At 36.6% G+C, this 25,003-nt stretch overlaps 1 protein-coding gene across 10 annotated transcripts in view; it reads left to right on the forward strand.

The window, feature by feature from the left end:
* NRG1 (neuregulin 1) overlaps window positions 1-25,003 on the forward strand; it is a 1,130,429-nt gene that overhangs the window by 1,089,881 nt on the left and 15,545 nt on the right. For 4 of the 10 annotated variants that reach the window (XM_054497959.2, XM_054497962.2, XM_054497960.2 and 1 more), the window contains 2 exons: window positions 14,246-14,304; window positions 21,195-21,218. In XM_054497959.2, the coding sequence (XP_054353934.2) occupies window positions 14,246-14,304; window positions 21,195-21,218 (83 nt within the window). Of the gene's footprint in view, window positions 1-13,578; window positions 13,647-14,245; window positions 14,305-21,194; window positions 21,219-25,003 lie in introns of all 10 variants that reach the window. The other 6 variants (XM_054497963.2, XM_054497968.2, XM_054497961.2 and 3 more) reach the window with 2 other exon arrangements.

A 25,003-nucleotide genomic window follows, 5' to 3' on the forward strand; every position in this document is an offset into this window, starting at 1 on the left:
CAATGTATGAATTAAGCTGTAAGGTAATGTTGCTTTCTTATCCGAGTGATCACCTGCAAAATGAATAAGACAACAAAAAGAAGCAGAAGGGCAGAAGATTATTTACTGACATATATCTGTTACATTGGGATTGTCTTACTGTTGCATAACTATTTTTTAAACGGAGTTTAGTTTTATATTGCTAGTAAAAAAAGAGAAAAAAGTAAATTGCATATATCTGGAAATGCATTGTATGTAGTATCCCTGTGGGTGACAGCAGTGTTCTTTCATTTGTCTATAGATATATCTAGAATAGCACTGTCTTTCCAGTGACCTGAAGGAGTTGATGCACCATTAAGAAGTATCCAATTTAGGCCTGAGCACAGTGGCTCACGCCTGTAATCCTAGCACTTTGGGAGGCCGAGGAGGGCAGATCACGAGGTCAGGAGATCGAGACCATCCTGGCTAACACCGTGAAACCCCATCTCTACTAAAAATACAAAAAAAATTAGCTGGGTGTGGTGGCACCCACCTGTAGTCTCAGCTACTCGGGAGGCTGAGGCAGGAGAATGGCGTGAACCTGGGAGGCAGAGCTTGCAGTGAGCCGAGATTGCACCACTGCACTCCAGCCTGGGCGACAGAGCAAGACTCCGTCCCAAAAAATAAAAATAAATAAAAATAAAGAAGTATCCAATTTATTCTCTCTCAACAGGCAGCATAAGATAGTGATAGTATCAATACATTAAATATTTAAACCTTGTAGTAAAAACTAATAGGACTCATTAAAAAGTACATTTATTTTGCCATGCATTTTAAGTTTACTGTTGATATTTAGTCTACATGTGGTATATGGACTTAAAATTTGATGTGGGCATAAAAATATATTTAATGTTTTATTGAAATGATGAAAATACACATTTGTTTTGCTCTTCACCAATAGCTATATCCCAAAAGCAAGGTATTTTAAAAGTCGTTCCTTAAAAAATGTAGTGTAGAACATCTAATAAATGTTGCCAGCAGTCCCCAGCTGAAAACATGCAGTGGGGACATTATTCTAAAGCAGTAATGCTTGTTGTAAAGGAGGGAAAACCATTTTGTCACAAAAATTGTTTTCTGCTTGGATATTGGCATGTGACTTAAATCTTGACAAGGAAGAACAAGTCTGTTAGAGAGGCAATTGAACTGATAGGAGCAATTAGCAAAATGAAAAAGGCACCAGAAATAGTCAACAAGGCCATGTCCCTTTTGCATCACAGAAATACTGTATAAATATTTAGGTGCCAATTCTAATAAAATCTTAATTATATTTATAAGTAAGGAAGTGCATCTTAAAAAAACATATGTTTTAAAGACAAAAAAAGCAACGATCAAAAATGCCATTTTGTAGGCCATGTTTTGCTCCTCTCTGAGCTGTGGTAGATTGGGCGTGTCTGTAGCGTGCCTGATGGGACCTCATGGCTCTGAACAAGCACCTTCCAGAACTTCTCCTTTCTTGACTCAAAAGCTCTTCTTTGAAAAAAGTAGATACAGTGCCAAGACATGACAAGTTTTGGTGGTTGTATAGCTGATTTTATCAAAGACAGACAATTTGTAAAAGTAAATATAATCTGTTAGAGTGAATAAAAGACTTGGAGCCGGAACAGTAGAATTCTAATCTCAATTACTAAACATCTCTTTCACGGAAATAAATAATTTTTGTAAGCCAAAGTGAAATGATAGGTAAAAGTCTTGCAAAAATATTAAAGCAAGATGAAATACGAGTATGAGGCCAGGTGCATGCCTGTAATCTCAACACTTTAAGAGGCCGAGGCAGATGGATCTCTTGAGCCCAGGAGTTGGAGACCAACCTGGACAATGTAGCAAAACACCATTGCTACAAAAAATACAGAAAAATAATTAGCCAGGCATGGTGGCATGCACCTGTAGTCCCAACTATTCGGGAGGCTAAGGTGGGAGGATCACTTGAGCCCGGAAGGTTGAGCCTGCAGTGAGCCAAGATCATGCCACTGCACTCCAGCCCGGGTGACAGAGTAAGGCTGTCAAAAAAAATAAATAAATAAAATAAAAAATAAAAAAAGAATATGTAGAAAAGATCATTCCTTTTAGATCTGAATTATCTCATATGACTATGTTTATTATTTAAAAAATAATCTTAGAGATTCACTTCTTGGTCATTAAAATATTCAAATCTATATGCTTGTAGCAGAATAAAAATCTGTCTGATTTAGTCTTTAGTTCTGCTGACTTGCTGTGAATACAGCACAAATATGAGACATCCCCATATTTATCGTAGCAAATTGAGATGAACCAGGTTTTTAGTTTGTAAGGTTTTCTCTGATCAAAATAGAAAATGCCAGAAGCTGAGAATTATAATCTATAAAATATGAGGTTCATTTGTTATGGGGGAAATCTTGTTATTTTTTCCTAATCTTAAGCATACAGTGTAATTGTATTTTAATAAATCTCCTTGAAAAAGCATTTAAATTATAGGTCCTTAAATTCTTCTCCTTTTTAAACAATGTACTCATATTATCTATGTCTCATATTTTTACTTCTTCAGAAAAGCATCTGAGACCACTATATTTTAATTATAGTAATGAAATATGATCATTTTTCATCATCACTTTGCAAAGATTTACAAGCTGAGTGAGTACATATGATAGTTTCTGCATACTTCTAAGGAACTAGGGCAGTTCTTTTCCACATATTAATTTCAGCTATTCTTTAGCCCTCCCACGTCCAATACAAAACATGCAATCGCGTAAGTGCTGTTCAGTCTTTTCATTTTAATATTGTGCCAACAACTGTAATTTTTCTTCACTCAACACAGTTTCTCATTAAGTCTTAAGCCTAATCCAGTAGCAAAAACTTGCTATATTTTAAAAATCTTGAAGTGAAACATTTGTTACTCTTCTGATAATCATTAAAGCCCCAAGCCATCCTCTGAGCTAATTGTCTAGTGGATCATTCTTGCCTTGTAGTTCTAAGAAATTGCACCTTTTTTTTTTTTATAATTAGGATCTTTTAGGTAAGTGATTTAAATTATTACTGGATCTTATCAGAAAGAAAATCTTTGACATCTATGATTTTGATAACTTTCTCCCTCCTTTGGGATGGTGACTTTATTCACATATTAAAGCAAGCCACAACCTCGAGGGAAGAATTGGAGAGTATATTTTACATCCAAAATATTTCAAACCTTTCTCGTTACATGAAACTGTTTTTATTTTTAAAAATCCTGTATGTAAAATATCTATAGCATTAAAAATAATCACTAGTCAGAATTTAAACAAAGACATAATATGCTAGGTCTTGTGATAATACATTGTTCACTAGACCACTTGAATAGAAACAGAAGACATAAAAATGTTGCATTGGCTCATCATGGTCCTGTCTATGAAGCCAGTTCATAGTTTCCATATGGTCTATCTGTCTAGAGCTAAGCATTGCTGAAGCATGAGCCACATCATTGAAAATCAGCTTTATCCCTGACTAAAGACATGACTCAGAAACACCGCAAGCATGGAAGTTTCCAAGTAGTCTCTCTGGTCACCTAATCTGCTGTTGTCTTCTTGAGAGTTGAAGTAGAAGATTTTACAGCAAATCTCCTTTGTCTCTCTGCTTAGAACAAGGTGTTTCGAATGGATTAAACATATTAACAGTGAAAAACTTCTCTGAGAGGTTTCCGGATTGCTTGGACCTCCTCCTGGGGACTGTGTGGGAATTTCAGTGGTAGTTCTCATCTTTTGTATTTTTTTTCTCTACAGTAATTTAAAATTTATTCTGTGGAAAAAAGTTACTATTCCAGATTATATAAAGATGAGAAAAAAATCATTCCATTTTGTACCCTCCGATGCTTTATGTAGTGCTATGGTTCAAGGAAACAAGGTACATGAAATCAAACATGAAATTGTCCAGATTTCCTCTTGCATCTTTTCTTTATTCTTGTATATCTGTTCTTCTGAACAGTTTCGGTAGAGAACTACTTTGGAATATGTTGATGTGATTTGTTTTAATCTAAAAATTATTTTATATCAGGCTGTGCTTATAAGTCCAATATGTTGTCCAGTGGACAGATGTGCCTTCGTCTGGAGGGGATTAGAGTTTTAAACTACCAATTTTGGTGAACAGTCTTATGTCCTTTCACTTCAGCTCTCTGGACAATATATTTATTTATAACATGAAGTTAATATGTTCTCCAAATTTCTTCCCAGGGAGTCAGTGAAATTAAATGAGTTCATTTCTGCTAAAGTACTTTTAACTCTGGGGAAGCAAAATTTATTTTTCCTTATAATAAAAAGTAAATGGTAGTATTACATTCTCTCAGTAGACATTGGAAAAATATATACACCTGTTTTAACAGACTGTGTTATCATGTTTAATTTCTTTTTTTTTTTTTTTTGAGATGGAGTTTCGCGCTCTTGTTGCCCAGGCTGGAGTGCAATGGTGCAGTCTCAGCTCACTGAAACCTCTGCCTCCCAGGTTCAAGCGATTCTCCTGCTTCAGCCTCCCAAGTAGCTGGGATTACAGACATGCACCACCACGCCCAGCTAATTTTTTGTATTTAGTGGAGACAGGGTTTCACCATGTTGGTCAGGCTGGCCTCAAACTCCTGACTTCAGATGATCCACCTGCCTTGGCCTCCCAAAGTGCTGGGATTACAGGCATGAGCCACCACACTTGGCCCATGTTTAATTTCTAATTCTTTATTTTATTTAAGAGTAGCAGTTTTATTTGGTTTGTTGGGACCACCAGCTATCTTTATAACTTTTCTTTGACAGATCGTTTAATATTTCTGCTCATTAGTTTCCTTATAATGCAAAAACAACAAAAAACGAACTAAACTTCGAAAGATGGAAGGTATCTATAAACATAGACTTTTATAATTTTGTATAATGAATGTTTACGAAGCCATGTAGGGCCTTATTATATTACACGTTATTATAAGAGACAGGTATGAAAAACATAACCATGGGAGACAAAATCACAGCAAATATAATACATTAAGTTTGATAGATGAAATATTTATCAAACATATTTGATAATATATATTATGTAAATGAAATATTTATCAAATTATGCCTGAGGTCGCAATTTTTTTAATTTTTGCAATCAGACCTTGGCAATGACCTTGAGCAATAGGATATTAAAAACTCTCACAGGCTTAGCGTTCCAGTAATGGAACACTAGGCATAAATGGATTAAAGTTTGTTTCTAGAACAGCTATTTGCAGGCATTTTTTAAAACACAGAGAAAATATAAGGAATGGTGTCTGATCTCTGGGAACTCAGTCTGTTTAAGAAAATTAAATTGCTAAAATAGAAAAACAATAAGTGAATATATGCCAAATGGTACAATGCTGACTATTAAGGTAATACAAATTTAAAGAAGGGAAAGAAAAGACTGAAATAAGTTAGAGAGGACTTTTTAAATATAATCATCACTTATAGAGTCTTTCCTTTATACCAGGAAGGCATTGTGGTTGTAGGAATTCTTTCTCTGAGACACGGTAACATGCAGCTTAATTCTAGGAAGTAAAACAAACAAATGAACAAAATAAAAGAACTAAGTTAAACAGTGAAGCCACTTAATGACCTCTGAAGGTCAGGCAGAGGACTTTGGGTATTGTGATAGCTAATAGGGAGCCATAGTAACATCTGGAGCAGGAGAGTGGCACCATAGACATAGCAGATGTTTGGGGAAGCAAGTCTTCCTTACAGGCTAGAAGAAGTCTGGGGACTAAGTAAGATGGGAAGAGAAAGTCAAAGACATCAAGGGCACTAGCTAAGGTTGACATTTTATAAAATACTGACATAATGATGCTGATGATAGTAACTTTTATAATATGTATTAGTAGCTGGATTAATATAATTAAACAAGGGGGCAATGGTACAAACTCACAGTTGTGTCCTGCAGTCTCATCATCATGGCTGCAGAAAGAGAAATTTGGAAAAAATAAACAGGACTGGATTAGAACTTCCAGTCCATAAGAACACACTTTTGTTGTATTTGTAGTATTTGTTGTATTTGTTGTATTTGTAGTATTGCTGCTAATACCAATACCAGCCTAGAAGAGTTCTTTCTTTAGAATCAGTGTTACACTTGCCTGTAGTACTTCTCTGTTCTTGAATATAGTAACATTTAACAGATACAGACAGCATTTGTGAGAGCAAGTGGTGGGACTCATGTGGATCTAGATAACACGCTCTTCAGACAACTCTGTCCTCTATTTCTTTCATGTCCTCATGTATCTAGAATCCTACTATGTTCTTATGAGGAATTTATTAACTCATTTAGACTTTTAACTCACTGAGGTAGAGTTGAAGAAAATTCTTTAGTTTTTATAGGATTCAGTTTAGGTGTAGTTTTGCCTAAAATCAGGTGCATTGACTAAGTGTTCTGAATAGCTTCGTTCCTCTCTTATAAAAATCAGTTGGGCAGCCATATACATTTGTTGAGCTCCTATGAGACAGGCTCTGTGCTCATGCTACGGATAAAGTAGTGAACAAAACCATACTGGTCTTTGCCTGATGGAGTCTGTAGGCTACTGCAAGTAACAATCATGTTTCATATAATTAATTGAATTATAAATCACAGGTTTGCCAAGTGCTATGAAGAAGGATATTAAGTGAGCTAAGGGAATGTACAATGGAAGACCTAGTCAGAGGCTGACTCTGCTCTGTGGAAAAAAGAATAAAAAAAGAGTATGCAGTCATACTCTTGAGATGTATATAGAGTCAATTTAAAATATTTCATTGTGTATATATACCACATTTTCTTAATCCATTCATCTGTTGGTGAACACTTAAGTTGATTTTATAACTTGGCTATTGTGAATAGTGGATTTTTTTATAACTTGACTATTGTGAATAGTGGATTTTATAACTTGGCTGTTGTGAATAGTGGATGAATATTTTAGCTAGATTGATTTAATTATTCCACATTGTATTCATAAATCATAACATCACTTTCTACCCCATAAATGTATACAAGTACAAATTGTCAATTTACAGGAAAACAAATACACAATTTTGAAATATTTATATTGAATGATTTAAGGAAAAAGTGAATATTTAGATGTTTTATCGCAGAATGAGGCTGGTGAAGTGGATAGAGCTATAAAGCCCCTCAGAACCCCTAAGCTGTTTGACAAGACAGGGAAACTTCCTCAAGAGAGGAAAACCAAACCACAAATTAGCAGTCGATATGTCATTGTGTCACAATGACGTGGAGATGTATGGGATGCAGATTGATCCCACATCCGATGAAATTGTTTGACCCCCAACTTAAGGATTCATCATGTAGAGTAAACATGGGCAAGGGTTTTTAGTCTTTCTGCAGATGAGCATTTCAGAGCAAGCTGTGCAAACAGAGATTTAGGAAGGGCACCAAGGTTCAAACAAGAAGTTAATTCACAAACACTGCCACCCTCATTATTGGGATTGTATGTCCTGGACATTGAAAAACAACATTTGAAAAGGCAGGACAACTTAGGTTTTTGTTTTGTTTTGTTTTTTTCTCAGCATTTACCCATGAGTCTAGTGTGGCCACTCTATGTATCCTCTTATCTCATGGATTGGAAACTAGTCCCCAGATTGTCATTAAAAAGAAAATGGAGGATATATACTGTCTGAACAGTGGTGGGGAGATATAGGTTGGATCTGAAGGAAACATTACTGGAACATTTTATATTTAATATTTTCTTTAATGATGTTAAAGAGGGCATTCCCTTGGGGAAATAAATGTCTTTTGCAGATGATGCTAGAAAGAACGCTAAAACACAAATTAGAAAAGCATATACAAACCTCAAGAAACTTCACTTAAAGGTAGATAACAGAATGAGGTTCATCTTGGAAAAATGCAGACTAATAGTAACAATACATTTGGGAAAGGATAATCTACAACACAGATACTCAACCGTGAGTGGGCGAGTTCTGGGCAGAATGCTGAGCTGGCTAAGAGGTGAGAAAAGTCAGTGTTTGCAACACGATACTGTAGGAAAACAGACCAGCACAGTTGGAGCTGGTGTAGACACTGCCACCTCGAGTTTACACAGAGAGAGAGCAAAGGCTTTGGTGTGTGATACTTACTCACCAATATTCCTTGATAGAGATTTGTTGATATTTCTATCATTTAATATTTGTAAACATAGACATCAAATAATTTCAAATACCACAGCTAGTATTGAGGAAAAGCAGACAGATAATAGGGACTTTTCATTTTTCGACAAGGTATTTTTTAAATTGTCCAAATATTTCACTGTGGAATGATGACCAGAGAGAGAGGAAATATCAGCTGTATTTTTTTTCTTCGTCTTGTTCCTGATCAAGGGAGGGTTTGATGAAAATGAAGCTGAGAAGAGAAAGTATTTCTAAGGATGGTTTATAAATTGACCATAAATGTGTGGTTTATAAAATTAGCCAACCCTAACTAGAAGTTTCTTGGGGTCCGTGAATATCTTTAAATACGTCTAGAATCTCCACCAAGAAGAAATGGAAAATAATTTATTCAGTTGGAATATAAAAAATACACCAAGCATTAAATTTATTTCAAAATACATACATCTATGATTGATTACATAGTAAGCATATCAGGATATTAACAGTGTATTGAAGTTATTATTAACCACAGTTTTTATTATACTGGTGCTGGGCAGAAGTTTGGTTAGTAGAATGCACTGCTTTATTGAATCTGAAATAAACCGGTATTTCACTAACAGTATTTAAATTCAAAATAACAGACTTACTTTTAAAGAATCAAAGAGTCTTTTCCAAATTGCAAACATGTTGTTAAAGGATTTTATTGGAGGGAGGGAGTCTGTGAGAAGGATACTGGGAATTTCTGTAAAAATTATTTGAGGCCAGGCACGTCAGCTCACGCCTGTAATCCCAGCACTTTGGGAGGCCGAGGCAGGTGGATCACCTGAGGTCAGGAGTTTGAGACCAGCCTGACCAACATGGCGAAACCCCGTCTCTACTGAAAATACAAAAATTAGCTGGGCATGGTGGTGCACGCCTGTAATCTCAGCTGCTTGGGAGACTGAGGCAGGAGAATTGCTTGAATCTGGGAGGTGGAGATTGCAATGAGCTGAGATCTTGCCACTGTACTCCAGCCTGGGTGACAGAGCGAGACTCCGTCTCAAAAAATTAAAAAAAAAAAAATTATCTGGGAGTCCTCAGAGGAGAGTGTATCATAAACTATAAAAATAACAGATGTTCAAGATTGACCTGTGCTTGCAAATCAATTAACTGTATGAAAATATTCCTGTTTTTTTTTTGAGATGGAGTCTTGTTCTGTCACCCAGGCTGGTGTGTAGTGTCACAGTCTCTGCTCACTACAACCTCCGCCTCCTGGATTCAAGCAATTCTCCTGCCTCAGCCTCCCAAGTAGCTGGGATTACAGGCGCCCACCACCATGCCCAGCTAATTTTTGTATTTTTGATAGAGACATTCACCATGTTGGCCAGGCTGGTCCCAAACTCCTGGCCTCAAGTGATCAGCCCACCTTGGCTTCCCAAAGTGCTGGGATTACAGGTGTTAGCCACCACGTCCGGCCTGAAAGTCTCGTTTGATACAATTGTTCATCAGATACGGACATTGTGGTCTGATCTTAAGTTGATTTTCACCGACATTTGTGAGAGCCCATTATGAGCCAGGCATTGTGCTAGGCATTAGAGATACAAAATGATCAGAATGTGATCATTGTCTGAAAGAATGTGATCAGTGTGTCACAGATCATCACAATACAGATAAGTGCAGTGAAAGAGGTCAGGATAGGGTGCAATGCAAGAGCCAAGGAGAGAATTCTCCCCAGAGCACAGAAGTGGGTGATGGGGAGGTGGAGGGCAGGGAAAAAGTGATGCCTAAGTTCTGAATTTTCACCCCACTAATAACAAATATAGAACAAACGTGATCATGTTAAGAGCAAATACTAAAATTTTTTAAAACCCTGATTTCCATCTTCTAATCTGATTAATGAAACAAATGGTATATACATATACACACACACAAACACACACACACACACACATATATGTATTTAAAGCTACAACAAGTAGTACTTGTTATTCAGATCCTTAGATTATTCTCAGACATAGAATTCTTGGAATTTGCTCAAACTCATTTCAAAGCTTATTGTTCAAACTCAGGTTTGATTTACTGTTATTCTTATCTTCCAGGAAAGTGATGGATTGAATGTTTAACATACAATGTTGATAATAGAAATGTATCAGAAGCCAGTCTCCCTAGTCTGTTAGAATTAATTCCATAGAATTTCACAGAGCTTATAGATCAACTGGGTTTTCATTTGCATGTGCGTTCTCTACACAATCACAATCAATGCAGTGTGCAGTTCGCTTATGCAGAAACTATCTCAGTTTCTGCTTTTCCCTTCCATCTCGTTCGGCAACAAATTTAGATGTCTCTGAAGGCTACATCCTTTTGTTGCTGAACACTTGAATTGCTTAGGCCCTTGCAGTTTGTTTTACCTCAACAATTGTCTTAAAAATCCATTTTATCAAGAAGGATTTTTAGAAGTCATTGAGTTCTGTTGTCCCTGACTGGTAATGCATTCAGAAGAAATGATGTTGGGGTTTTCTAGCAGTGATTCCATGTGTTAGAATAAGTATCGTTTCCCAGAACCTTAGTGGAAAAAGAGGTCTTTGATAATCACTTAATTACATTCCTTCATTTTATCACGGAGGAAAATGAGGCCCCGTAAAGCAAAATAGCCTGTCCATGTCCAAACAGCAAGATACCACAGTGCTAAGAGAGAGGGCGTTTGCCTCCCTTTTCCCAGTTCAGGGTACCTTACATCTTGAACTTTATTCTACATCCACATCTCTTAGGGATCTTGTTAAAATGAAGATTCTTATTCCATAGTTCTCGGCTGTGGCCTGCATTTACACTAGCACGCTCCTAGGAGATGCTGATGCTGTCAGTTCTAAGTAATAACAGGGTCTTATAATACTAAGAAACTATGCTGAGAAATTCATCTCCCAAATGAAGACAAACACTAGCAAAAAGGATAGTTCTGGTTGAGAGGTAGTTGGTATTTCCAAAAAATGACTTGCATACCTCAGGTAGTTCTAGTGTTAGTGCACCCAGTTTTCCGTATGATTTTATGATAGAGATAAGCCATCATCTCATGCTAGCTTCCTAGGAAACATCATGTTAGAAATTCATAGTAATTAGAAAATTGATTGGATAGGATTTCTGACTCCCTTTACCTAGTTGTCCTGTGCCTTCTGATCACAGAACTGGTTATAAGATGCCTAATGACAATTTTCTTATAAATGCCTTCCTTCTCTTAAGGAACTCATGATTCCTTAGCTATTTGTTAATTTCATGATTCTTACTAACATAAGGGCGTTTCCTGCCTTGAGCAATTGTGTGGTGTGTATGTGTCTCTCTCTTACACATACACACATACACAGCGTGTTCACATATCTTACACCATGTTCTTTTGTAAGAAACAAGTGGATTATTTGTGCTCAGTATGAGAATTTTAACTTTTATCAAGAATTCAAAGAAGCAAGGTGAAGTGATAATTACTGAATACATCATTAATTCTGGAAACACCTGCTTTAATTATAGGGTTTGTCTATATGAACTTATAGTCCTGGTTGAGAAACAAATAAAAACTGTATTTACTTCAGAAATAATTTTGTCAAATAAGTTACATGAAAAAAGTTCCCCTGTGTTTTTTCTTATGTATTCAATAAGAATGTGAAGACGTTCTTATTGAAGCATGAGAAATGGCATCTTTTTGAGAAATTACCCAACCTCTTTTTTTTTTTTTTTTTTTTTTTTGAGACAGAGTCTTGCTCTTGTCTCCCAGGCTGGAGTGCAATGGCACGTTCTCAGCTTACTGCAACCTCTGCCTCTCGGGTTCAAGTGATTCTCCTGCCTCAGCCTCCTGAGTAGCTGGGATTACAGGCGCCCGCCACCACACCTGGCTATTTTTTGTATTTTTAGTAGAGACAGGGTTTCGCCATGTTGTCCAGTCTGGTCTCAAACTCCTGACTTGTTGTGATCTTCCCACCTCAGCCTCCCAAAGTGCTAGGATTACAGGCATAAGCCATCACGCCCGGCCAAGCTTATACTTCTTATTGACATATTTCTCAAGGTAGCTCTTCCTCTATTCCCTGCAGCAAAAATATTCTAAACAAAAATAATCTGTTTACTTATATGAAGGTGTTTCCAAGAGTTTGAAAGAGCTGTGTCAATATAAGATGTTTGTTGTTTAAGCTTAAACACATACTCACAAGGCAAAAAATCTGAAACTGCTAGTATTTTATCTCACAGGCCATTTTCATAAAGTAGGAGAATTACATATACCAAGTCACTTGGTGAATTGGTTTGAAGGGAAATGAAATTACCCCTATATTGGTAACAAGGAACAGTTTTGCTCATATCTCTTTGATGCCAAAAATATAGTATGCATTTTTATTTACTCTGTAGTGAAAAGGGTGGTGTAAAAATCACTAGGTATGAGCTACCAGAGCTAACTTAGATAGGCACTTTGCTTGATGGTTGCTGTATAGTTGAACTATTAATAATAATTATGATGATGGATGTTGAGGGTTCAAAATGATGGTCTTTCTATCTGTAAGTATATTGCTTCCTAGAACCTTTCAGTGGCCCTTTTTATTAGAGGATATACTGGTAAAATCAATCCTACTTAAAATGCTTTAGTTATTAGAGTAACAGCAACAACAACAACAACAAAAGTGGTAATTATAAAGAGCTTCCATATTTAAGCACAGCCCCATTGCATGACCTTAAGAACAATATTGTATCAAGATTCTAGAATTTTGATAGTTAAATATATGTGAGTGAATAACGTGAACAATTTTATACAGTTTTAAAATAGTTTTACCTTAAATGCAAAGTGACATGTATTAATTCTGTGTAAGAATAACTGATCTAAATTTTAAAATGTATTTGTCTTTGATTTGGGATAATGCAATTAAGTGAAATTTTTCTTGATAAAAATCTGTTGCTAGTATCTTTGAACATTAAAAACAAGAGTTTATTTGTAATGTCTTTTTAAAAAACAGGGAATGTAGTTTTTCTTGTCAATAATCATTATAGTGTGAAAGTACTTGACTTCTATTGTTTAATGACTTAACTTGTAACATAAAACACCCATGAAATAAATACACAATTGAAATAAGTATATAAAAGAAAAAGCTCAAGATCATTTATTGATAAGAGACAGGGATGGAATCATGTTAGCGCTTATCAAAACCAGTGTTTCAACATAGTGAGAATCAATGATCAGTGGCAAATAGGGTCATGCCAAAGGGAAATTGACAGCTCTCCGGGCCATCCTGCCTCTTATTCCACATTTCAACTTCACTCTAGCTAAATTTCAGTTAACCAATCATTTGAAGACTGAAGCAAACAACAACAAAAATCTGTAACCCACAGTTTTCGTGGGACATGGTTTTCTACATGTTGTGTCTTTTCTTTTCTTTATGTTGCTTGGTAGCAGATCATTTTTAGGAATCTCCATATTCCATAGGAGGAAAATTGCCAGTCTGAAAGCTCAGTGTCTTTAGCATTTTTTTTTGCTTACCACATTTTTGCCCTCTAGGTGCCAACCTGGATTCACTGGAGCAAGATGTACTGAGAATGTGCCCATGAAAGTCCAAAACCAAGAAAGTATGTTAAAATAATCTGAAATTTGCTTTCTCTCCCAACTACAGCAACAATCACTACCACTTGGTGCTTTTACAGCTCAGTCTTAACTGATTCATTTTGTTCTAATTATGGCTTAACCTCTCAAGGCATAAACCCATTCAGTGTTACCTTATTTAACTGTCTCTCAAAGTGGGTCCCTAAGTCATCAATTTACAAGAATGGCCAGTCACAGTGGCCCGTGATGCTGACAAAATATTGCAGGCAAGCCAACCGAGAAACATGTTCTTCCAACGTGTGTGACCAAAGCCATCATATGGAAAACTGAGATGAATAAAATGTCAGATTTCATTTTAAGGGGTTCCCTTTGAAAGAAGGCAACCACTTAAAGTGCTGGCATCTTTCCACCATACCAACTTAAGAACTGCATTCTGTCTACATTTTTAACCATTTGGGGGAAGTGCCAGAGCCTGAAAGCCATGATCAGGGCAAAGATTCAGTTCCTGAGGGTGAATTCACCAAGTTTCAGTCAAATGACACTGAAGGAGCTTCTTTCTAGCATATATTCACCTCTTCTCTTTTTCTCTGTTTTTCTACCATTGTTTTTTTGTTTCTTCTCTCAGGTGCCCAAATGAGTTTACTGGTGATCGCTGCCAAAACTACGTAATGGCCAGCTTCTACAGTACGTCCACTCCCTTTCTGTCTCTGCCTGAATAGGAGCATGCTCAGTTGGTGCTGCTTTCTTGTTGCTGCATCTCCCCTCAGATTCCACCTAGAGCTAGATGTGTCTTACCAGGTCTAATATTGACTGCCTCTGCCTGTCGCATGAGAACATTAACAAAAGCAATTGTATTACTTCCTCTGTTCGCGACTAGTTGGCTCTGAGATACTAATAGGTGTGTGAGGCTCCGGATGTTTCTGGAATTGATATTGAATGATGTGATACAAATTGATAGTCAATATCAAGCAGTGAAATGATAATAAAGGCATTTCAAAGTCTCACTTTTATTGATAAAATAAAAATCATTCTACTGAACAGTCCATCTTCTTTATACAATGACCACATCCTGAAAAGGGTGTTGCTAAGCTGTAACCGATATGCACTTGAAATGATGGTAAGTTAATTTTGATTCAGAATGTGTTATTTGTCACAAATAAACATAATAAAAGGAGTTCAGATGTTTTTCTTCATTAACCAAACAGTTTGCATTGAGGCATTTTTTAAAAAAAGCATCAAGTAGGAAAATTAAAAACAAACATTTCACAGCAAATGAGATATCCTGGCTTCTGTTTATGTTGCTTAGGGAACAAGTAATTCAGGCACTAGTTTAAACAATTATTTATTTATGTTAGCATTTCTTTATGTTAGTTTCAAAAGTAATTTAGAATAAAATAGTTACTGTTATTTGTTTAAATATTTATTTTGAGATATAACAACTCAACTATAGGATAAATATGTGTTTGTATATATATATGTGTGTGTGTATATACATACATATATATATATAACTTAAGGCAAAACTGGGAAATTTGGATAGATGTTCGTGGCTTCCTGAAGTTTTGAACATCATTCCTAAAAGACCCAATTCACATTGTACATAATTATATAAACCAAACCATGTATTTGTCCTATTGTGAACCGGGTTTATAACTTCTGATCGTGGAGCTTTCAAAACATTGCATTTAAAATGCATATCATGTAGTTATCTGTGTAGACGAAAGAATGGCAATTTTTTTCTGTAAAGGTTCGGAGAGCAAATATTTTAGGATTTCTGGTGACACCATCACTGTCACAACAACTCAAACCTACTATTGCAGCATGAAAACAGCTGTAAACAATGCATAAAACTGATGTGCATGGGTGTGTTCCATTAAATCTTTATTTACAAAAGCAGACAGTGGGCTGGATTTGTCAACCACTGATTTAGATTGTCAATTGCTCACCCTGAAAAATATGTCACATAGCTTACTGCAGTTTAAATTCACCTAACATAAGAAACAGTGATGTAAGTTGGTTATTTAGGGGTCCTAAAAGAATCAAATTTACCCTTGTTCTGATGCATGCAGAGAATAAGTTTCTGTAATTCCTGTTAACAGTCATAGAAGTTTCCAGAATAAATTCTATAATGTATAATGTTAAGATTAGACCCATAATGTGCAATCATTTGTTTAGGGAGGTAGTATTTATTTATTTACATAGGCTACGTGTCAAAGACAGCTTCCTAGGCTATTTTCGTTGTGAAAAATTAGTAAACTGGCATTGCAAAATTTCCAAACAGCCTTCACTTTATTCACGAACATTTAAATAATATGCATTTAGTAGGGAGAATTTTTCTATCCACAGCTAAAGCAAATAGCTTGATTTAATTTTTAATTTTTTAAAGCTGGGATAGAAAATAAAAATAAAAGGGAAAAATAGAATGTTATTTAATACCTTAAAGCATTTCTCTTAGAAATGTGTATTTGTATTTAAATAACATAGACTCAGCAAATCCATGTGGCTAGATAAATACAGTAAAATCATACTTTAGATTTTAATGACAATTCTGATCACTTAAGTTACACTTACATTTTTGGTGTTAGAGTTTTACTTTGCTTTGAAGGCAATGTTCAGGCACTATATAAACAAAAGCATTAAAAATGAAGCTATTTTCCAGCATAATTATGTAGTTAGATCTGACAGTAGTAACCAGAGAAAATATTTTCAACTTCTCTTTTAGACCGTTTGCTTTTTCAGAAGATATCATTTTAAAATAACCACTATGTATTTGTGAAGTTCAGAGTGTGATTCCGTAAATAAATTCCTTAAATAAAGAATTTATTTAAGAAATTGAAATACTTTCAATGCCACTTTTGGACAACATCCAGGAAAGCAGCATTCATATTTAACCTGATTTAACAAAGACTGATTGCACATTTATGAACAATATATGTAATGGCTGTGCAGCAGAGATGCCTCATGTCTGGAAAAGCAGGAGCTTCCAATCAGAAATTGCTTTCCAGTGTTGTCTTACCGAGAGTTAATGTTCTAACCTCTATGTCTTAAATTTTCAGTTTTTATCTCTGCAAACCCCTACATAGAAGTCAGAAAAATAAATTTGTGCTGCTCTAAGAACTTTATGTTCAAGTAACAATGAAAGCCAGAATAAAGATAGAGAATGTCACCATAGTGACCGTTTTAAAATTTAATTGTTTGTAGTCTTAAAGTCTGGAAAACATAAATTTTGAACACAAACTGGGAAAAGATAGTCCCCAGCTTCAAAGAGAAACATTCAAAACTTACCAAACTGCATTTTCAGTTGAAAAATAACATTCTAAAGAATGGATAATTTTTTAAGTTTATTAACATAAAACTTACATTATTCGGACTTGATACAGTGATTCTGGTCAGAATGTCCAATGGGCCATTTACTGATTTATAAAAACTGACTTAAAATATGAAAGAGAGGGACAAATGTATATTTTATAAGGCAGCCATTTGCCTCGAAATAAAACATTATATTTATAGTACTTTCTAGGAAAATATTGTCAAGGTTAGTCTGCTTCAAATTTGACCTAACTTGACACAGAATTCCTAGTTGAAAAAAATTGTGTTCATCAATATGTGGTGTGGGGGGTATGTGTGTGTGTGTTCGTGTGTGTGTCCACACATATGCGTGTGTATACAGGCACTCCATAATCAATGTACAGATTTTAGGGAGGAAAAAAGAAAAAGCACCCACACTTTCAATAGTTAGGGACAGTACAGAGCAGGTATGTCATATATAAACTAACATATAATAGGACCTAATTATAGAATAGCTCAAATTTAGAATATTTTAAAAGATTGGGTGCAGCGCACCAGCATGGCACATGTATACATATGTAACTTACCTGCACATTGCGCACATGTACCATAAAACCTAAAGTATAATAATAATAATAATAATAATAATAAAAGAAAAAAAAAAAAAAGATTGTAATTTTAGAACTTTTAGGAACATTCTCACACTGAGTAAATTTAGCAGATATCCTTAAAAGTAGTTTTGAATCACAGGTTACTAGTGCATCCATCATTTGCATGGATTTCTAAATGCAACCTGTTGAAATTATTCTTGTTCATCAAACATGTATCTTGCTAAAAGTAGAATAGAGGAACACTTCACCTGTGACAAAATTGCCATAAATTCCAGCCAAGTGTTAGTGAGATTTTACTGTGTGTGTGTTTGTGAGTGTGCTTTATGTGCACATGGAATTTGGAACTAAGGAGAAAGTCTCCTGTTAACATTTCAAAGGGCCCAGTGACACTACGGATTGGCATGTGTGAAAAAAAAAAGTATCTCCATTTTATAAAGGTAAGTCTGAAATTTAAAGACAGACACTAAATTGGTCCTGTTTAGAATTGGCATTGACAGAACTCCTTTCGAAATCTCAGCGGTACAGAAAGTCAAGACTTTAAGATTTTAAGTCTTTGAGATGATTAGCATAAACAGGCCCAAGATGTTAAAGAGAAAAATCCTAAATGTCTTCAAATTTTAACAGGAACCATGATTGCATGGATATATAATTTTTGTAAAAGAAAGTTGTTCTATTGTTCTTTCCTTTAATGCAATTGAAAATTTAAATTAACCTACAGGTTAATCAGTTTTCCTCAAGCAATTATAAAATCCTAAGACAAAGGATTCGTGAGTCAATATTTAATAGTTTCTGAAGACTTTTAGATTTAAATTAATTTTTTATATTGCTCAGAGCACAGCAGGAAATCACATGTAGAAAAGGAAACTAGATTGTTTACAGTAAACTTTGTGTTTTTGAATTATTAATTTAATTTGAAAAATGTATTGGCTAGGCAGAAGTTCAATAGGAAGCATGTGATTCTTAATGAGCCCAGGCCAACATTAGATTAAGTAGAACAGATAGAAAGTAATAACCTTTTCATAAAATGAAAAGTGTTCCTGTATTCTGCTTTTTTTTTTTTTTTTGACTCACAATGAAAGAAATGTAGCTACCAATAGTAAAAATAAATTAGAGCATTATTTGCTCTGGGTCTAGTATGACTGATGCATGTTCCCTCTGCTTGTTTTCTTGTTAGGGCTTATGGCCAGAAGAGATTCCAGTTTTAAGTACCAATTTCCCATTGAATTATTTGAAATTGGAGCTGCCTGATATGAATGACTTCCCGTGAAATGAAATTATAGTTAGGCTGACAGACTTACCTATAAAACTGTAAATGCAGTAATATGTATGCATGGGCATGCTACTAATTTTATTGAAGACTTAACCAAGCTTTCTATGCAACTAATATAGATCACGAGCAGTGTTCATGTAGGCATGGAATCCTGACTCTCTGGAAGGAGTTTCTGTAGACGTCGCTTGATTTTAACCCTTAAAGTATTACTGACTGGTAGGAGAAAAAGGCAAGAGAAGGGAGGGGATTCTAGAAAGAAAATCTGGGTCCCACCTTCATGGAAATGAGTAAGGCAATTTATTATTGACTTTCTTGGAAAATGAATGTTTTCACGTTGATGTTCCAAAGTTTGTATGAAGAAAGCAAATGGGAAAAAAAAAATGACCAATTTTTGACCAATTGAATGTTGCACGGAAGCAAGAGAAATTTATCTGGATTTGAATAAATTATTTTGCTGTGAATATTGTGCAACAAAGTTAATCATAACTAAATCCCCTAGCTTTTAATTTATGAAAAATATAGCTTATTTGCTTGTGTACACTGGACCCAAGGCAGAGGAAATTATTATATATAGTGCTTCCCATTATCCTTGTTATGCAATGTACTTTTTGATATATGTGTGTGTGTGCGTGTATATATATATATATATATATATACTTTAAAAAATCTGGGAAGCTTTATTTCCTTAAAGGGCAGCAAGTTTTTAAGTTTTCAAGTATCCCCAGAGCTTACAGAGTTTTTCTGGCTAGTTAACGAGAATACAGCAAGTGGCCCAGGGTACATCTCTTGATGTGTCTGCTTCCCAAGCTGTTAACCTCTTCTGCTGTTTGCCAACATATTTCATGTCTCCTTTACTCCCCAGGCATGCCCAGTGAGGCATGTGTTTGCATAAGAAATATTTTGTTAATGAAAAATTAACATGTCCAAAGTCACTAAAAAGGTCCACGGCAGAGGCAGGACCCGAAACCAAGATGATTCCAGCACATTCATCTCCTGCTTTTTCCCTTTCTATATGAGGTACTTTTTCCATGCCCAAATGCAAGTTTTTGTAAGAGAAGCACCCCTCCACGGCATTTTTTTCACACTTAAGAGATACCTTGCCATATCATTGAAAAATAGCCCTAGTATCTCTCGAGGCAGTGATCAAAGAAAGAAAATATAGATCTCTGTTGATAATACTGTCTCTCCTTCCAACCTGCTTCTTGATGACACACACACACACACACACACACACAGAGAGATAAAGGAAGTCCTAGAGCCTTCCGCATCATGAAATTTGATTATAAGTTTTGGTTTTGAGAATGAAAAGTGTCATCCCTGGAGATTTTTTTTTTTTTTTTTTTTTTTTGTCCTTGTTTTCCCCCACTTCCTCAATGGAGCCTCTGCAGGTTCTGCTGTTCTTGCAATCCTGGAGTCTCTGGAGTCCCAGCTGCCAGGATTGCTGGCTCTTGGCTCATACCTTTGAGTCCACTTCCCTGGGCAGCCCTGCAGGTCCTCTGAGTGGCTGTGTGCACGGGAGTCCAGCATTCTGGAGAAGTGATTTTGCTGGCTGACTGTGATTTAAAGGAGTAATAAGATGAAAAACTCTAGGAATTGGATCCTTCCCACTTATTTTTTCCTTACAGTTTGAAAAAAGTGAGGCATAGAATTGTCCTATGCCATACAGAACTTCTATGAGAAAAACTAGAAGGAGTCTCCAGTGTCCCAAGTCCCTGTTTGGGGTTTTGGGGCAGAAGCATTTGTTGCTTTCTGTGAATGAAACAGACAAGTGATGAGGAAAGTGGAAGATTAGAAGAAGTAAAAGAGATACAGCTAAGAAAATAATTACATAACCAATGAGCAAGAAGTATTCGAGGCCAACTACCCACAAACAATCAAAAATCCAAGTCCAACCTGATAACATTTTCAGACCAAATTACCATCCTCTTGGCTTCTGCTCCTGCCTCTGCCAATGGGTGTCTTTGGGTAAAAAATAATTACTTAATTAATTTAATTAAATAAAATTCACCTCCTTGGAACTTTGCTTCTGCCTTTTAAAAAAAGGAATGAAATAGTATCAAATGCCTTTTCTGATTATAAAGATAATCTTTCCATTCCCACACAAGGAAATAATGTAGGGGATAGTTCAGCGACAGAACTTCTCCCTCAGTAAGGTCTTTTAAGGGTTAATAAAGACACAGTGTGCTGGTGTTTTGCACACCTCATAAAAAGAGACGTTCCCTATGTGGACTCACAGAGGCGTACCTGAGCACTGCTTCTTAACCACACACCATTTGTCTGGTTCAATGTGCACGCACAGAGAGCCATAATAGTCATGTGTAATGTGTTTTGGAGTGCAGTGTATTGCTCTTTTCTGAAACTTTTTCCCTTTCTTTCTTTTTTTTGTCAACTTTCTGCATTGGCAGAGCATCTTGGGATTGAATTTATGGGTATGGACCAATCATCATTCCTTTTAGCCTGCAGAATTTAGAGCCTATGAGCTGAAATCTTTTTCCCTTCCTATTCTTACCTTTCAGTTCCTAACTAATTTCCTTTTTCTTTAGAAGGGATCATACAGCTATAACAATGATTTCTCTGCCTTCAATCTATGATTAGTTTACTGAAATGTTACTGAGTGCAGCAGGTTTTAGATTCCCAAGCATCCTTCACTTAGAGTTTAAAAGTACCCCACCTGCTGCAAATTCACATATATCCCATGCTGCTTAACCCACTGATTGGATCTAGCTCTGCTGTTATATAAAAGCTGGGGTAAGTAGTAGTAGCACATAAAGGATACAGGGGCTATCCACTCAGAGTCCTGAGAACAAAAGACTTTTTAAATCCATCTGCTTAAAAAACACACAGCATCTTAGCCTGGTAGGATTTTTGGCATACAATGTAAAAATCATCTATTTAATATAAATAATGTATATAGAAAGCCCTTACATTACAACACAATATTAAGTGCACAGACTTGAATTACTCAGATTTTCTGGAGATACTCAAGCACCACCCTAGTCAACTTCATTATCTTATAAGAAGGAAATAGAAAACAGAAAGAAAGCAGCCTTGTGCTATTTTAGGTGGAGATTCCAGTGGTAATGGAATTAAATTTGAGTCATGAAGATTATCCAGACAAGTAATCAAATAGAAAATTTCACACTGTCAAAGTAAAAGAAAAATATATGAGTATACAAAATTTGGACCCACTTTTTTGGAAGGCCTTCATCCTACATAGTTGGGATTGAAGACCAGTCTCTGGGGAGTAAGGAGCTGTGCTACCTTCCCAGAGACTCCACAGGGCCAGGCCAGTCAGTCTTTTTCAATGCCGCCTGCAGTCCCGGACCATGGTTGGGTCAGTGACACAATGTTCTGATTCACAGAATATCCGGTCCCCATCCAGCTGGCTTCAGAGACGTCATGCAGCAGGGGCATCCTACAGCCGCTGCCTTCTTTTGGATGATAACATCACAGGCTGCACATAATGTAGTTTCCAGACTTTGCAGGAAATGAAGCAGTCGCAAGCTCTAGCAGCTACAAGGATTGCTCAATGGGTTGCCCATTGCTTCCTCAAAAAAAAAAACAAAAAAACGGGTAAATTATCAATTTGATGAGAAGCCCCCAGGTGCATGTGAATGGGCCTTTGTGCCTTGCAGAACATCTCCCAAGAGGGAGAAACACAAGGGGGAGCACCTCTATTACTAGGGAGCACATTGTGTACTGAGGGGAGTTATCTATTGGAGTTTCTTCCCTCGGGGAAAAAAAAATTGTCCCACTTATGAAACAGATTATTGGCCTATCCTGCAGGGAGGGAAAAAATTATACCATTACTCCATACCGTTCTATCCTTAACAGCATATTTCTCATTTTTATAGGTGGAGGGTTTGACTATAGAATGTATTGTTTCTGTCCCCAACAGTAAAGTGAAAGATAGTTGAGATATATAACTTCCCCCTCAGTAAGATCTTCTATGGGTTAGGAAAGACACAGGGTGCTGCTATCCGCATGCTTCTCAAAGGTACAGTTTCCAGAGGCTCATAGTTCCAGGCTTGCCGGTGTACTAAACCAGAACATCGCATCCTTCAGGAAAATCAGACCTTAAAGGTCAAGTACAACTCAGAAAGGTAAGGGCTCTGTTTCTTGGCCGGGCCAGATCAGACTGAAAAATGTGCTTGATCTGGAAACATGTTAGTCCAGCCAAACCATGAAGACTCTGGGGCATTTGTGCTCATTGAGAGACAGACCCACCGATCGGAATGACGGACTCTTGTTTTTAGCCCTGTCTGTCTCTAATTTGCTCTTCCCCAGATGACCTGACACATAAGAAAAAAATTAATATGGGGAAAAAAAGAGGTTAAAGAATCCATTGTTTATTTTTCACCAAGTATTTTTCCTTGATCACATTCATAGTGTGGGATCACCTGATTGAGCCAAACCGTGAAAAATTCAAATAGCAATGTGGATAAGGGTTGTAGTGCCTCTGGTCAATGCTGATGTGAATATAAGATTTTAATCCCACGTCTGTATTCTATGGGCCTTCGCTTGAATCAGCTCATTCTAGTGCTGTTACATTACCCTTTGGCCTTTACTGAGCTACCTCTTTATTTCCATGAAATGATCATTTTACTGGAAAATGTGTGTCTGCCTACACAGCATAGAAAGAATGCACCCATCATCATGCACCATATGTTTCCAAACGCAGCTCAATCTATTCTTCTGTAATTAACAACAACCAAAAGACAACTTGTCCCAAGAATCCCTGAGAGTATGCATGTTGCCTTTTTCCCATTTAGCCCTTGTCCATGTCCCCATTTTTGAAGTTTGCAGAAGCAGTTTCCCAGCTTCTTTCTAAAGATAGGATGTTAAGATGTCAGTAGACAAGAATAACCACAGGCTTGCCCATCTTCAAAGAAGAAAACAATAGAGGAAGGAAAAGAGGACAGTCATACAGGGCCTTCATCTCTTGGCAATAATACCTACACTCCTATTTCTTCACCAACTCATCACAGCCCAGGGAGCTGTGCTCTGCGTCCTGGGTCCCAGGGAGAGAAGGACCAGTGGAGTGACAGCTCTGCTTCTTAGACATCTATCCTCAAACCTGATCAGGATACCAAGATCAGGAAGAGAGGCTATAGCAGCAGCTTCAACCAGATAACACCCCATAGAAATTAATTCCCTGTCCTGTGGCTATGGGGGAGGGGAGGCAGCAGACATACGCAATTAACATATAAGCACTCACATTCCATGTCCTTATCTGAGTTTTGCTGCACATAAAATCCGTGATACCAACTCAATATCTCCTGGTGCATTGTTTCACCGCAATGCCCCAGCCGCTTCGCTTTCTAATTGTGGCTTCCACATGACTGCTAGCTTAGATTAGGAGTTATGCTGTATGGAATGACCCTTCCAACTTTGCATCCACCTTTTCTTCCCACCCAAGCATTTCCTCCCTCTGGTTTTCTTTTCTTTATTTATTTTTTCTCCCTTAGTATCAGGCATGCTGTGCCAGGGACTTCAGATGGCTCCTTAACTTTTAACCTTGTTTTCCCTTCCTCGGTCTCTCTGTCATTCTGTCAGTCTGTCTGTCCTCTTGGTTTGTTTTTCCTTTCCACCTCCAACCCTTTTGATTTGTTTTTGTATAATCTATGCAGCATTCTAGTCCTTTACCCACTGACTTCTCTTTTCCTTCTCCTCCTGTTAATAATCAGTGCTATATTAATTTGATTTGACAATGTTCTTGACCTGTTTACTGGAATTTGATTATCATGGGCTCGGCTTGTAGGAAATGTTTTGTTTCATGATAAGGTCCACTGTATCCTAGAAATTAAAATTCACTTTTTCATTTCAAGAAAACTTCCTGCAAGCTGCCCTCTCTCAAAAGAGAAAAAGGTGTAAAGGTGTAGTTGTGCCACTACAGATGTAATATGGAAATATGCTTTGAGTGTCCCTTGTTGATGTCCAGAATAGTCAGCTCTGCTTGTACAGTATTCCCCAGTTCTTGACCAATTTATTGATCATAATGGCAAGTGAACAGCTTACACTGCTTATTTCATACCAGTTGAGTTCTCTTTCTGAGTGAACTTGTGAAGATCTTCCAATAAATGTAATTAGACTCACTGGAAGCTCAGGTCCTAAGGGATCAGGGTCCCTATTAAATCAGCAAATCTTGTTAAGAACCTGACCTACCTTAGTATAATCAACTTATCCCCCAAAGAAACTAACTCTCAAATAGAAA

Source organism: Pongo pygmaeus, chromosome 7 (assembly GCF_028885625.2).
Source record: "Pongo pygmaeus isolate AG05252 chromosome 7, NHGRI_mPonPyg2-v2.0_pri, whole genome shotgun sequence".
In the NCBI taxonomy this organism is placed as follows: Eukaryota; Metazoa; Chordata; class Mammalia; order Primates; family Hominidae; genus Pongo; species Pongo pygmaeus.